Consider the following 15,072-nt stretch of genomic DNA (forward strand, 5'->3'; position numbering starts at 1 on the left):
TCCCGAGACTAGCTTGCTCTAAGCATGAGTTCCAAGATACCAAGGGCTACATAGTTTTGAACCTGGTTTCAAAAAAAATGAAAAAAAAGGGACAGTGGAGTGTCAGGGGCCATGGGGATGACTGGGGGTGAGGTGGCTCGGTGGCTCAGGCGCCATCCCCTGGACCTAAATAGTGGAAGGAGAGAACTGACCCCTTAGTGCTGGCGTCTGACTGCCATGTTTGCCCTAGCACAGGTGTGCTCAACTGCTTGCAATAAATAAGTAGGTGTGTGGGATTTGTTTTTTTAAATCTTTTTGAAAAAGCAATGCAGAACATTTTCATGGTCCCAATGTTACGTTTTCCCTTTAAGAGTAGACATGTGGGAGCACAGGCCGGTTAGTTCAGCTGCTGTGAGACCTATGCAGGAAGACTGACAGTCTATGTGGGGATGCGGAGGCTATCCTTTTAAAAAGCTGGGATGTGGCAGTTGAGTGCAGGATGGGTGTGGATGGGCTGTTCAGGCCTGTCCTTTTCTCAGTGGTGGGGTGGAGGCAGGAGAGTTAAGACCTCACAGTCAGCATCTACTACATAGTGAGTTCAAGACTGGACAGAGCGATATGAGACCTGCCAATCAATATTGGTTAAATAGTTGTTAATTAATAGAACATTCAATTAATTAGACAATCAATTACTTAAAAGGCCCAGCAAACAGCACTTGTGGGCATCAGCCTCTAGTGGGTACCATGGCTTAGCGGGAGTGGGGGTGGAGGAGACGTGTTTTGTGACCTAGAAGGTTCCATTTCCCGTCACACATTTGGAGGCTGGGTACAGAAAGGGTGTTGGACAACTGTCTTATACCAGCTGCTTAATAACTTTTTTGCAGGTCGTCTGGGATTAAAGTCTGAAGCCACCACACTAGGCTTGATTCATTTTGCATTTTTTTGTTTGTTTTTCTTTTTCGAGACAGGGTTTCTCTGTGTAGCCCTGGCTGTCCTGGAACGCACTCTGTAGACCAGGCTGGCCTCGAACTCAGAAATCCGCCTGCCTCTGCCTCCCAAGTGCTGGGATTAAAGGCATGCGCCACCACTGCCCGGCTGCATATTTATTTTTAATTCATATATTTTTGAGACACCGTCTTTTGTAGCCCAGGCTAGACACCAACTCACTGTACCAAGCCCTCCAATCCTGAGCAACCTCACTAGGTGGCTTATTCACTTCCTTCTTGTTTGTATTTAGATACAAGGTGTCACTGTCTAACCCAGACTGACCTTGAACTCAGCAATCCTCCCGCCTCCACTACTTAAGTGCTCAGACGACAGGCATGTGCCTGCAGATCCCTGGCAGATTTGTACTGATTCTCTGGGAACTTTACCTCATGTGCCGGATCACATTCACATTCACTCAGTCCTTCCATGTTCCCCTTCCCGCTTGTGACCTCCCCAAAAAGTACAAATAAACCAGGTGGTGGTGGCATCTCTGAGTTCGAGGCCAGCCAGGCCTACAAGAGTAAGGTCCAGGACAGCCAGGCCTACAAGAGTGAGGTCCAGGATAGCCTGAGCTACTGGAGAAACACTGTCTCAAAAAGCAAAACAAACAAAAGTAAAGTAAAAAACAATAATTTAAATAAAAGTTCCATTTGTGTTTTGCATACACTCACTGGAGCATGGTCAGACGCTCGGAGGCCTGCCCCGAGTGTCAGGCTCTTATGGAGAAGCCAGGGCAGGTGTGTAGTGCATCTGGAGAACTCTAACCTACTGTGGAGTGAGGCCCTGGGTTCTAAACTAAGCACCAAGGAAACAGGACTAGCTGGGGCTCAGTGGTTAGAGCACCCATTGTCTTCACAAAGGACCTGTGGGTTCGGTTCCCAGCACCGACATGGCAGCTCACAACCGCCTTTCACTCCAGTTCCTGGGCATCTGCTGCCCTCTGCAGGGATGGCACATAGTGCACACACTGAACAAGAATGTCTTAGCCAGGGTGTAAGGCCGCACGCCCGCCATTCCAGCACTGGAAGGCATGAGTCCTTGTCACAAAGAAAGCTAAGTGTGTTCCTGACTTCAGCAGTAAGAGGGCAGTACCAGGTGACCCCAAAGCTCCTATAACATCAGGCAGAGTTGAGATGGCATCCGGTCTCCAGGGCTCTTTTGGTTGGCAACAGGGTTCACTATAACCTTCGTACCCCATGACTATGAAGCAATCACTGATATGGTAGCAAGACACCCGGGGCTGGGGCAGGGCCCATGAAGCATGAACAGGCAGATGGGCCTGAGGCTGCCTCTGGTGCTGACCTGGGCAGAAGCCGGTGACCTTCACGTTATCAACAACGGAGGACCCCGGGCTTCCATCTTGGAGAACATAGTCCCCCCACCCCCGGCATGGACCTTTTCATGTCTGTCCTCACCCTGGCTCCTGGAGAATCTTCTAGAACTGTCTGCAGCATGGGACTGACCGTGCAGGGACCACTCTACAATCCCAGTCTGTGGTCCCTGGGACCAGACCCTTGGCTGCCTTTCTGCCCCACCCTCCTCAGCACCTCTGTTTCCAGCTCGTGCATTGCAACCCCACAAACCTCTAATGTGATCCTCCAAGCTCAAGGCGTTTGCACAGGCTGTTCTGGATGTAAACCCTGTTCCACCCACCTGACCCACTTTCTCTCCTCCTGTGGTTCCTCGCCTACCCTAGGTACCAGTACTGGCTACCCCACTGTTCTTCAAACTCCTAATCCTCCTGCCTCTACCTCCTGAGTACTGGGGTGACAGGTGTGGGCCTCCACACCTAGTTCTAACATGAACTTTTTTTGGGGGGGTGGGTCACCAGGGCGATCTACCAGGGTGGGGAGCAGGGAACAATCCCTTGGTTAACTCCTCTCCCCTCTCCTAGACCTAGCATACAGGGCCCGAGGGATGGCTTAGCTGGTTAAGTGCTTGGAGCATGACCTGAGGACCAGAACTCCCTCAGAGCAGGGGTGGGGATGGGGGACACCATACACCTTCCTGGATCAGGACTGATTAAAAATGCTTGGCCAGACAAGCTGGGATGAAGCCTTGATAGAGTTACCCAAGAGAGAGCAGAGTCCCCTGTGGCCACCCAGTCACACCCCTGTTACTATCACAAGGGAGTTACTCATACCAGGGGGGAAGGGGAGGACTCTTCATCCTCTGCCAGAGGCTGCCCCAAATGCCAAGGTGGGGAGACAGGCTCAGGAGAGAAGATAAGTGATGAAGGCTCAGACCAGCGGACCTGGGTGTGGTCTGGCCTGGCAGCAGGGGCCAGGGTGAGTCAGGTGCGCTGTACCTCACACAGTGCAGTCTGTCCCGACACACCCAGCATGGTCAGGACCAAGGGATCAAGCTACCAGGGAGGGGCAGAGACGGCCCCAAGCGTCACCATCACCAGACACTGGCTGTGAACTTCTTGCAGACCCGCATTATGGCAAAGAAACCACCAAAGGCCACGCCCCCAGCTTCTCTGTGGGATTCTAGGGGAGGCTCCACCCCTGGCCACGCCCGGATATTCCAGAGGCTCCACCCTGGCCACGCCCAGGGATTCCTGGCAGGGATTCTTAGGGCTATACTGTTGAGGTACACCATGCTCCTGGCTCTCTTTTTGCTTTAATTTTATATATTTTTATTAGGTTTTTGTTGTTATTTTTATTTATTTTTTTTCTGTTTTTTGTTTTGTTTTTAGTTTGGTTTAATTTTGTTATTTCTCTTTTTTGTCGTTTTTGTTTTTGTCAAGAAAGGGTTTCTCTGTGTAGCTCTGGAACTTGTTCCATAGAGCAGGCTGGTCTTGAACTCAGATTTGCCTTTCTCTGCCTTCCACGTGCTGGGATTAATAAGGCCTGTGCCTCCACTGCCCAATGACTAGTGTTTTTCTTTTGTTTTCTTTTTTTTGTTTGAGACAGGGAGGGTCTCATTACCTAGTCCTGGCTGTCCTGGAACTCACTGTGTAGACTCTGCTGTCTTAAAACTCACAGAGATCCACCTGCCCTACCTCTGCCTTTGTACTAAGGGAGAGCCCCAGCACACAAGAAGATTTAAAATCTTTCTGTCTAGTGCACTGGAGGAGCTGGGAACAGACCTCTGCCAGCAGGTGGCCACCAGTGTGGCAAGAAGCCATGACACAAATGAACTTCACTTGTTCTCTCTCTCTCTCTCTCTCTTTTTTTTTTTTTTTTTTTTTTTTGGTTTTTCGAGACAGGGTTTCTCTGTATAGCCCTGGCTGTCCTGGAACTCACTCTGTAGACCAGGCCGGCCTTGAACTCAGAAATCCGCCTGCCTCTGCCTCCCAAGTGCTGGGATTAAAGGTGTGCGCCGCCACTGCCAGGCATGAACTTCACTTGTGATCACGCATTCTGGCCAAGTCACACACTACCCAAGGAAGGACACAAATGCCCTTGGGGACTGAGAGAAGTACAGAGGCCAAGGGCCACTCAGGAGCCTGCAGGACACTGTGGGTGCTGGCCTGAGATGTGCTCATGTGGAGTTGTGGGTCCCACAGGACACTGAGCACTGTCCCCAGCCTCTGCTTACTCCATTTCTCCTGACCTTGCCCTGGGCACTCCACACATCCACCGAAGTCCCACCAGCTTCCTGCTAGATTTAGTCTGTGCTAAACTCCTTGAGAGGTCTCAAAGTCTCTTGTGTCCTATCCCATCCCCCCTTCCTCCTCTCCTTTCTTCCCTGTGCTAATTCTGGTTCTTTCTCCCTCTCCTGTCACCTCTTTCCAGGCCTCCATTCAAATGTCTCTTCTCAGAGAATCCCCCCAGCCTTTTACCTCAGGCTGTGCCCCTGGTTTCAGCCTGTGCTTTATGCCTTTCCGATGCAGTTAGTGGTTGCTGATGTGTTTACTTATTGCATAGGTGCGGGCTTATATCCCCTCCCCCACAGAATGTCATTCAGGGGCAATTTCTTGCTCCTCTTCCCTCCCTGTCCCTTCTGCTCCAGCCACAGACAGTCCTCCATGCTCCTCCAGTGTTCAAAGCTCCACCCTGTCCTAGGCTTTGCCCAGGTTATCTCTTCAGCCTGACGCACCTTCCAGCTGCTGTCCCCTCCAGGACTCTGGGTAACTCTCACTCCTTGCTATGGAGTCATTCGGTTTCTCGGTAGCACTTGTCTGTCAATCAAGCTATACTCATCTCTGTACCCAACTCAGTCCAGGATGCTTGTGGATTGATTGGTCATGTCTAAACCAGTGGCTGGTACATAGGAGCTATTCAATGAGCCAATTCATAGGAGATATTCAATGAGTATCAATTGAGTGCCAACTGTATACTCACCCTATTCTGAACAAGAGCAGCTAGTAATGACCTGTAGAGTCTGTCCTGGCCACTGTGTGAGGCTGCTGTGTCTGGAGCAGAGGTGGGATTGGGAGTTAGGGTTGGGGGTCAGGGTTAAGAGGGGTGAAAGGGTGAGGATACAGCACAAAGGAGACAGAAAGTGGAAGGAAAGCAGGAAGCAGATGGACATGGCAGACAGGGCTTTGAGGGCTGTGCAGGAGTTGATGGAGAGTTTGCACGTCAGGCTGAAGAGATAACCTCATTTGTAGGTCAAGTTATCCTCAGGTAATAGTGAGTGGGACCAGGCTTGGCCAGGGAGGACACAAGAAGGCAATGGAAAGAGTTGATCACATGGACAGGACAGATGGCTGAATGCAGGTGCAAAGGCCCCGGGGTAGGGAAAGTGCAGTTTGTATAAATATTTGTTGGCTAAGGCACGAAGGCCAGGTGATTCCAGAAGGAATTGATTAACATGTGGGACAGTGTGGGGGGGTGCTTCGTTGCAGGCGGGTGGCTCCTGCTTCGCTCCTGCAGGGTCAGCGGTTGTCACTCTGCATGAGGGCATGAATTCCATGCACCTATGGTTGCTATTTTTCTCTGTCACAGGAGCTGGCAACCTACCCAAGGACCCTGTTTTTTGTTGGGGACCAAACATCCGGTGATGCTAGACAGAAACAGTGGCTGTAAGTAGGGGAGAGGTCACACAGACTGGACACCCCAGACTTTGCTCTTTGCTCCCTGGAAAAAGCACAAAACAGAGAGATAACATACGTCCCGCCCTCCCTCTGCCACTGCCACTCACCACTGGTCCGAGGTCCTGCCTGTCTCCCAGTCGACAGTGGAGGAGCTGGGCTGGGAGCTGCTGGCCGGTATTTCAGCATCCTTTGGGAGGTGGAGACGTGGCAAAGGCTGCAGCAGGCGGTGACAGGAACCTGAAAAGAGGCTGCCATAGGCACGGGACTCATGGAGGGGGACACAGCTTCTGGAAAGGTGAGGGACCACGGTGGGGACACTGAGCTGAGAAGTTGCAGGCTGACAGGACCCCTTCACACTGGCAAGAAGACTGAGGCTGGAAAGGGGGTGCACTGGGATCACATAGCCTCCCAGGGACTTCAAGAAAGGTTGATCCAGGCACCAATATCTCGTTTGGAATCAGGGTTTCTCTGTGTAGCCCTGGCTGTCCTGGAATTCACTCTGTAGACCAGGCTGGCCTCAAGCTCACATAGATCTGCTGCCTTCTGCCTTCAGAGTACTGGGATTAAAGGTGTGTATCATCAAGCCCAGCCTCTCTACTTGTTATGAAAAATACATATATTTGAAATTTTAATTGTAGTGTGTGTGTGTGCCGTGGCAGAGTAGCCATATGGATATCTAGATTGTTTCGCTTGTTTTTTTGTTTTGAGTCTTGCTAGTGGTAGACCAAGTTGGTCTGGAACCTACCATCCTCCTGCTTCTGCCTCCTGATTTGACAGCCTCACACCACCATGGTTTTTACACTCTTGGTTATCCCTGCCCAACCCTGTCTACACTTTAGGCAGATTCACAGAGATACAGCCCAGGGGCTGAACGAAGTCACATTTGGCCTAGAAGGAGGTGGGGTGCTGTGTGTAAGAACCAAGTCTTCTCTCTCTCTCCTCGATCCAGATGGCGTCCCCTGCCTGTGCCATGGCTCCCTTGGACAGCATGGAAGTCCTTGACCTCCTGTTTGATCGGCAGGATGGCATCCTAAGAAATGTTGAGCTGGCTGAGGGCTGGCTCCTCAGCAGAGAGGAGCAGGTGAGGGTCCCCCAGGAGATTGCCAGCCGCAGCTGAGGGGGTCACAGGACATGCCACTAAACTGGGCAGCCTGTAAACCTCACACACCTGCTTAAGCAGCCTTTCAGTGTGTAGCTAGCTACTCCATTTAATGGATGTCAGGGGAGGGAGGGAGACAGAGGGAAGGCATGGTACACACCCAGTGTCACACAACCAACTTCCACCTGAGTTCAAATTCAAACTCAGAACACAGGCTCCTGTTCATATCTTTCCCTGTTTGTCATCTCAGACACTCAAGGAGAAAGGACTTCTTCTCTAAGACACAGAGAGGGTCAGCGATTTGGCCAGAGTCACACAGCAATCTGAATAAACATGTGTCTTGCTTTCTCTACTCCTCTTCTAGAAAGTTCTACCAGCTACTGACTCTGATGAATTCCTAAATTCCATCCTGGGACCTGGAGACTCTGACCCCAGCTCCCCAATATGGTCCCCCACTGACAGTGACAGCGGCATCTCTGAGGATCTACCTTCAGATCCCCAGGACACCCCTCCTCATAGTGGCACTGGACCAGTTAACACTGCAGCCAGGTGCCATCCGAGTGAGCAGGGCGAGGGGCCCTGCCCTACCTACCTTCCCGGCAGCACCCCGTGCCCTGAGCCTCCAAGGACACAAGTCCGTGAGTCCTCAGTGGCCATTGACCTGGGTGAGTATAAAGCTAATGAAAACCCTTGGGGTTGGAGACACAGTGGGGCCGGGAGCCCTGGAGGGGACTCTACCAGCTCACTCCTGAGACACACGCGTCCTCAGATGGCTCAGACAACAGGCAGCCAGGATGCAAAGGCAGAAGGTGGCCTGAATCCGGGTTCCTCCAACTGTGGCTGACTCAGATGGTGCTCAATACAAGCTGGGGAGATTCCGGAGCCGGGGCACAGGGACAGACTCTGCCCCGAGAAGGACAGCTTATCAGAGGCCACCTTACAGATCAATAATGATTTACTTCAGGGACATCGATCAGCACCCCTAGCTAGGCAGAGCCTCAGCTAAAGATACAGGGACCCAGGGCAGCCTCTGACTAGGCTCCGCCCCTGGCCACGCCCCCAGTCCTGTAGGAAGCTCGGCAGGGTGAGCATTCAGCCCATTGGTGAACTGATAAAGTCCAGGCTCAGAGCAGGGAAGCCCCTTTCCTAAGGTCACACAGCTCTGCGCTGTTAAACGGCATTCCTACTGTGTCCCGGCCACATGTGACGCAAACCTCCCAGTCCTGTAGCGCTGGGCGGCACCCACTCCATACTGTGTATATATCCACAGCTGCCGTACTAGTGTGAGTCCTTTACACAGCCCTGTGCCTCTAGAGCCCCATGGCACAGACCCACAAGCTAGGATAAGTATAGCAGAGGGGAAACTGAGGCACAAGGACACATTCCCTTCCACTCAGGCCATGGCCTTGTGGCACCTCCATTCAGTCCCAGCACAGAGGCAGGTCTCTGAGTTTGAGGCCAGCCTGGTCTACAGAGTTCCAGGACAGCCAGGGCTACACAGAGAAACCCTGTGTTAAGATAATAGGGGAAAGGCCTCTGTTTTTTGAAGCTGTGGGCATTTGTTGGAGCCGGCCACCGAGACTGAACGGCCTGGCTTCCTCTCTGTCCCTTCCCCACCTGCCCAGACATGTGGAGCACAGACACCCTGTACCCAGAGGAGCAGACTGGCTCTCCTTCCCGCTTCAACCTCACCGTGAAGGAATTGCTGCTGTCCGGTGGTGGCGGGGACTTGGTAGGCACCCACATGACTCCCGGTTGTCTCAGGTCCTGGATGTCAGGAGGAACTTCCCATGTCCGCCTTGCACAGCCTGGGACACAGAGGCCCAGAGAGGACCTGGGGTGCATCCCAGTCCCAGACAGTGCATCCGAGCTGCCCTGGGCTGGCAGGCACTCTTTGGTAAAGGAGACAGAGAAAGAGAGGGTGGAGAGGGAGGGAGGGAGGGTGAGCGAACTGGGTGGTGCGACTGCGAGAGTCCGGAATGGAAGCTGAGGGGGAAGGGGGTACCACTGCTAAGGACACGAGGACCAGTCCAGGATGCTCCCTGACAGGAGAGAGGGTTAGGACAGAGACTATTGGAAGCAGAGGTAGCAGTTACCTATTTGGGTGGTGATGATGCAGGACCACTGCGCCTGTCAATCAAGCGATCCCCTCCACTCGGAGCCCCGCCCTCACCCTGAGCCCTGCCCCACCCCTGTGTCTCATCCTCACCCCGCCCTCATTTTACTTTTTGGAGACTTGTGTCTTGCTAAATTCCCCAGGTGGATCTTACACTTGAGTTCCTGCTATGTCAGCAGTCCTGGGCTTGGGTCACAGGCCTGTGTCTCTTCCTATGTGTTCACGTGTTTTTAGTTTTGGAGTCTGTGTTGAAAGGCCCTTTGTTTCCATAGCAACAGCATTCCTTGGCCACGTCTCAGCTGCTGGGACCTGGGGGTGGGCACTGCCAAGAGCTAGTGCTGACAGAGGATGAGAAGAAGCTGCTGGCTAAAGAGGGGGTGACCCTCCCCACCCAGCTGCCTCTCACCAAGGTAGGTGTGCCCTGGGTGTCTGCATGTTCACTGCAACCTGCTGCACATTACTGGTTCTCATTTCATAGCCGGAGCTGTCCTCAAAGTAATCCCCCTACCTCCACTTCCAAGTGCTTTAAGGACAGGCATGTGCCACAGTGCCTGGCACATGTGGCACCAGGGATGGAAGCACTGTGTGGCCCTGGCGGTCCTGAAACTCACTCTATAGACCAGGCTAGCCTGGAACACACAGAGGTTCTCCCGCCTCTGCGTCCCAAGTGCTGGCATTAAAAGTGTGCACCACTGTGGCCTCAAGTGACACTCTCATTTGCCACTGTTTTCCCACCTTCATTTTATCCTGGAGGCTAAGGTGCTGTTCCTAGGTGGTGCCAGTGGGTGGTGCTGTGGCCTGAGACACTGAGCCAAGATGGCAACCACACATTTTCTCAGAGTGGGGTCTCCACTGCGGGCGAAGTAAAGCATCAGAGCTCTGGAAACTTCTAAAGACGGAGCAAGAATGTAGGGTGAGGGTGGGTAGAGAGCTCTCCCAGCATGCACCAGGTCCTGGGTTCCATCCCTGACACCACAGAAACCTGGCAGTGTGGCACATGCCCGTCACCCCAGTACTCAGGAGGTAGGAGGCAGAAGAATCAGGAGTTCAGGGTCATCCTAGGCTACATGTGAGTTTAAGGCCAGCATGGGCTACATAAGATCCTGTCTCACACAAAGATACATCTATGGTTGGGTGTGGGGTTGGGGACAGCAGAGGCTGACAACACGCCCCCTCCTCTGCAGTATGAAGAACGAGTGTTGAAAAAAATACGCAGAAAGATCCGGAACAAACAGTCAGCTCAAGAAAGCAGGAAGAAGAAAAAAGAATACATTGATGGTCTGGAGAACCGGTAAGGCGGGCCACAGCAGGACACTCCCAATAGAAACTGAGGCAGAGGTGGACAAAGATTTTACAACCTAACAAAATTGGGGTTGATGTCCTACTGGGGCACATTGTTCGAGGCCTGCTAGAGATGGCCCCCACACTGACTTCTCTGTTAGTCAAACTTGGGTCATCAGGCTTGGTGACAGGCATCTTTGCCGTCTGTGCCCACTGAGCTATCTCTCAGGCCTTCAGTGGTTCTGAGTCCTGTCAGGTAATGTCACTGATAAAGGAAAGGCTGTGTGTGACCTGCTCAGCTGTGTGGAGTTCATCCTTGCCTCTGTGACACCTGTGGAAAACATTAGACCATCCCTAGGGAGTACTCACAGCACGGGGCGGGGGGCATGGTGGGGGCATGGCGTGGGGGGTGTGGCAGCGTGGCGGGGAACATGCTCAGCAGGATCTCCCCCACAGCCGGCTGCAGAGATGACTTACTAAAGTATGTGGACCTAGGTCAGCTCTAGCATCTGCACACTGAAGCCCGGCATAGTCCTGCCGTGCCAATGCTCCAGAAACTGAGGCATCAGGGATCCCTTGGGGTTCAATGGTTGGCCAGTGTAGCTGACTTGGTGACTCCAGGGGTCAGTGAGGGATGCTAGTATCAAAAGAATAAGGCTCACTGGTGACAGGCGTGTGCTGCTCTCTCACAACGACCCTAGTTTGACCCCCAGCATTGGTGGCTCATGGGTGCTAGGATGCCAGTTGCAAAGAATCTAAACTCCTGCTTCTGCTGTGGTCACTGCATTAATGTGCGCACACACACAAATAAAAATAATAAAAATACCTGTTCATGGGGCTGGAGAGACAACTCAGAGGACTGATTTCCCAGCACCCACATAGTGGCTTACAACTCCAGCTTCATGGTATCCAGCACCACCTTCTGGTCATCATGGGTAATGCATGCACATGGTACCTGTGTATGTGTGCAGGTGCTCTCTCACACACAGGCCAACACACATACACACATCCATGTAGAGAAAACTCTAAATGTGGTGGCTCACACCTTTAATCCCTGTACTGGAAAGGCAGAGGAAAGAGGGTCTCTGTGAACTCTGGACCAGACAGGGCATTATAGAAAGAGAGACATTGTCTCAACAACAACAACAACAATTTTTTTAAAAAGAGGAGAGAGATTAAGGAGGCACTCAGTGTCACCGCCCCTCCTCCACAGGCAAGCACACATCACAGAACACACAAATGACTGTTACAGGTGCAGTGTGATCTCACGCTGTCACTTGTCCTTCCTGCATTTGGGTTCCCCGTGGATAGAGCAGGAGGCATCCACGGGGCTGGTGGATGACAGACATGTTCTCAGTGTCACTGGGTCCTTGTCTTCACAGGATGTCAGCATGTACCGCCCAGAACCAGGAGCTGCAAAGGAAGGTTTTGCATTTAGAAAAGCAAAATTTGTGAGTGTGTGTTGATGGGGGATTGGAAGGGTGGGGTCTCCCAGAAAGACTGGAAGAGCAGTCAGACCTCTGTCCATCAGAGGACATTTGGATTTGGGGCTTTGACGGGTGTGTGAGAGGTGGCTAGTGAGGAACTGGCACATACGAAGTCTGTGCGCTGAGTGAGGACCAGCTGCAGACACAGGGGGCACAGGCTGTGCAAAGGCCCTGGGGCAGGATCAGAGGGGATGAGCAGGGGGCACAGGCTGTGCAAAGGCCCTGGGGCAGGATCAGAGGGGATGAGCAGGGGCACAGGCTGTGCAAAGGCCCTGGGGCAGGATCAGAGGGGATGAGCAGGGGGCACAGGCTGTGCAAAGGCCCTGGGGAAGGATCAGAGGGGATGAGAGGCAGAGAGTGAGTCCTAGGAAAGGTAGAGTCTGTGCACCGCCGAGGCTTGGGGATTCCGGAAAGGGACAGGAAGCAAGATGGAAACTTCAAAGGCTCAACCTGGGTATGTTTCCCTGCAAGATCTCTCCTGGAGCAGCTGAAACATCTGCAGGCTCTTGTCGTCCAGTCAACCAGCAAGCCTGCTCATGCAGGCACATGCATAGCGGTGAGTCCTGCCTGCAGGCACTCTCAGGACTGGTGGAGTCCTTGGTCTCAGTCAAATGAGCAGTGTGTGTGTGTGTGTGTGTGTGTGTGTGTGTGTGTCTTTAATAGCAGAGCCTTGTAGCCTGGCATGATGGGAGAGGTTTGTTATCATAAACCCCAGGAAGTAGAGGCAGGGGGATTGCTTCAAGTTACCAATCATCCTGGTTACAAAGCAAGGCTGTTCCAATAATCAATATCTAAAAAAATTTTTAAATAAAATAAAAAGTCTCACCCACCTCCTGAGATCCACCCTCTGATAGCGGGACCTCAGTTTTCCTGCCTGTGACATCAGGATGCTCACAGAGGAGGGAAGGATGGGGTGACCCCACCCATCTCTGGCAGGTCCTTCTGCTGTCCTTCGTCCTGATCGTCCTCCCCTCCATCAGCCCTTTCAACTCCAACAAAGTGGACAGTCCTGGAGACTTCGTGCCAGTGCGAGGTAGGCAGTGCTAGCCTTCTGATCCCCACGGTGAGGGTGGGGTGCAGCGGGCAGGGCATTGGTCTGCTCTGGCTTCCATTCCCAGCACCATAGGTACCAGGTGTGATGGTGCAGGCCTATCATCCAGCATTGGGAAGCTGGAGGTAGAGGATTACTTCAGAGCTATCCCTGGCTACATAGAATAGCTTGGGTTACATAAAACTCCTGACAAAAATGAGAACACACACACATACTTTTCAAAACCAAAAGCTCACACTGTATGAGGTAGATGGCTCAGAGTAAAGACACTTGTCACCAAGCCTGAGGACTGGAGTTCAAGTCCCAGATACACAGATGGTAGAGGAGAACACAATGTTGCCAGTCTTCAGAACCATACAACAATGTACACAGTGCACACAATGACTGTCACACAACCCAGGAGACACAGTCCCCACTACATCCTGTACACAGGCAGGTAAGGTTCCACAGAGGCTCTGCCTCACGTCCGCCTGCTCTGACTCCCTAGTTCTCTCCAGTGTTTTCCAGAACTCTCCACAACCACGCTGCATCCCGTGTGGCTCCCGACATCACCCCAGGATCCGAGGTCCCAGGACCCTGGCCCGACGTTGGTGCACCCCACAAAGGCTCTTCCTCTAGCAGCCTCAGTGCAGACTGGGGGAATTTTCTGGAAATTCCAATGCTGGACAACCAGACGGACGAGCTGGACAACTCTACCCTGGTGCTGGCCAACGCCACAGAGGACCTGGGACGGGCCACCTTGCTGGACTGGGTGGCTTCAGAACCACTGCTCAGCCCGGGCCGTGTGGGGCTGGAGATGCCAGGGAAGGAAATATGGCTGTCCTGGGTACCAAGGTGGCTCAGGGTCCGTGTGGTGCGAGATGCTTTAGGGGTGCTGTGACAGGGCGTGACAGGCTGACTTAGCCCTGGGGAGTGACAGCCTCCTCGAGAAACTGACCCCCATATCAAGTAGAAGTGGGGTTTCCAGGTGCAAGAACATGAAGACCCTGGTGTAGAACAGGAACCAGAATCCTTTACACAGACAGACACTTAAAACCTGAACCCTAACATCCAACCATAGAGCTCCTACTCACCCCTGGCCAGCAGAAAGATGCTGAGCCTACGGGGGCCTGGGCTTCCCAACACCAACGTCCAGCCCACAAACTTCCATCTTCCTCTTTTGGAGGTCTTACTCTTGTAGAGCAGGCTGGCCCCAGATTCAGAGCTCTACCTGCCTCTGCGTCTCAAGTGCTGCTGATTTAAGTTGCGCACCACCCGCTTTTCTAAGACTGTGTGACCTCCAATAAAGTATTTTGAGAAAACTGGGGCTGTGGTTCAGTGGGTAAATCATGAGCCTGTGCGTGGAGATGCACAGGAGCTGGGGCAGGGTATACACGGTCACTCTAGCAACGGTTCAAGGTCAGGCCACTCGCTGCAGCATAAGCCTTTAATCCCAGCACTTGGAGGCTGTAGGCAGGTAGATCTCAATGAGTTTGAGGCCAACCTGGTCTACAGAGTGAGACCACAGTTCAAAAAACAAAACAAAGAAACAAGTTCAAGGTCATCTTTGGGTCCACAGGGAGTTAGGAGGCCAATCTGAGCCACAGGAGACCCTGTTTACACAGACACACACACAGTATTTTGGGATCTGAGCTACAGGAGACCCTGTTTACACACAGACACACACTCAGTATTTTGGGAGCACAGGTACCACGGTGGAAGCTGATTCAGAGGTTGGGGTTCCCATTTCTGGCAGGCAGCCTGAGATGAGATTGACAGGTCGTTCAGAAGTGAGGTCAGCACCTTGGAGAGTGGCATGGAGCCTGGAGGGCCCTGCAGGGCATCAGCTCTGGCCTGTGTCTCCAGGAGCGTCTTAACTGGCTGCCCCCGCCCCCCCCCCCCCCCCCCCCCAGTGATTTTATGGGTGAGGAAGCTATGGGTATGGAATGGCCCAGGGTCACCAGGATGATGATGTCTGGCCTTGTGGGCTGCACTCAGCAGCCAGGAGGAGGTCAGCCATTGCCTGAGACAATGTAAACACAGGAGGAAAAGATAAATCTTCAAACCCCAGCACTGAGGGCAGAGGTAGGAAGGAAAACCTCTGAG

General features: G+C 52.8%; 1 protein-coding gene across 1 annotated transcript; it reads left to right on the forward strand.

The window, feature by feature from the left end:
- Positions 1 to 6,048: 6,048 nt before the first annotated feature.
- Creb3l3 (cAMP responsive element binding protein 3 like 3) lies at positions 6,049 to 14,291 on the forward strand. Its single transcript, XM_076919339.1, has 10 exons — positions 6,049 to 6,248; positions 6,903 to 7,034; positions 7,417 to 7,717; positions 8,678 to 8,784; positions 9,441 to 9,578; positions 10,353 to 10,459; positions 11,832 to 11,900; positions 12,408 to 12,492; positions 12,873 to 12,969; positions 13,485 to 14,291. The coding sequence occupies exons 1-10, from the start codon at positions 6,222 to 6,224 to the stop codon at positions 13,865 to 13,867; spliced, it is 1,446 nt and encodes a 481-aa protein (XP_076775454.1). The 5' UTR covers positions 6,049 to 6,221; the 3' UTR covers positions 13,868 to 14,291.
- Positions 14,292 to 15,072: the final 781 nt, after the last annotated feature.

This window comes from Arvicanthis niloticus, chromosome 22 (assembly GCF_011762505.2).
Source record: "Arvicanthis niloticus isolate mArvNil1 chromosome 22, mArvNil1.pat.X, whole genome shotgun sequence".
Classification (NCBI taxonomy): domain Eukaryota; kingdom Metazoa; phylum Chordata; class Mammalia; order Rodentia; family Muridae; genus Arvicanthis; species Arvicanthis niloticus.

Bases quoted from the DNA above. Each gene is read 5' to 3' on its own strand.
- Creb3l3 (XM_076919339.1), top strand. From the start codon at position 6,222: ATGGAGGGGGACACAGCTTCTGGAAAG. The intron at 6,249-6,902 runs GTGAGGGACCAC...TCCTCGATCCAG, and splicing joins GGGACACAGCTTCTGGAAAG to ATGGCGTCCCCTGCCTGTGC. The intron at 12,493-12,872 runs GTGAGTCCTGCC...CATCTCTGGCAG, and splicing joins ATGCAGGCACATGCATAGCG to GTCCTTCTGCTGTCCTTCGT.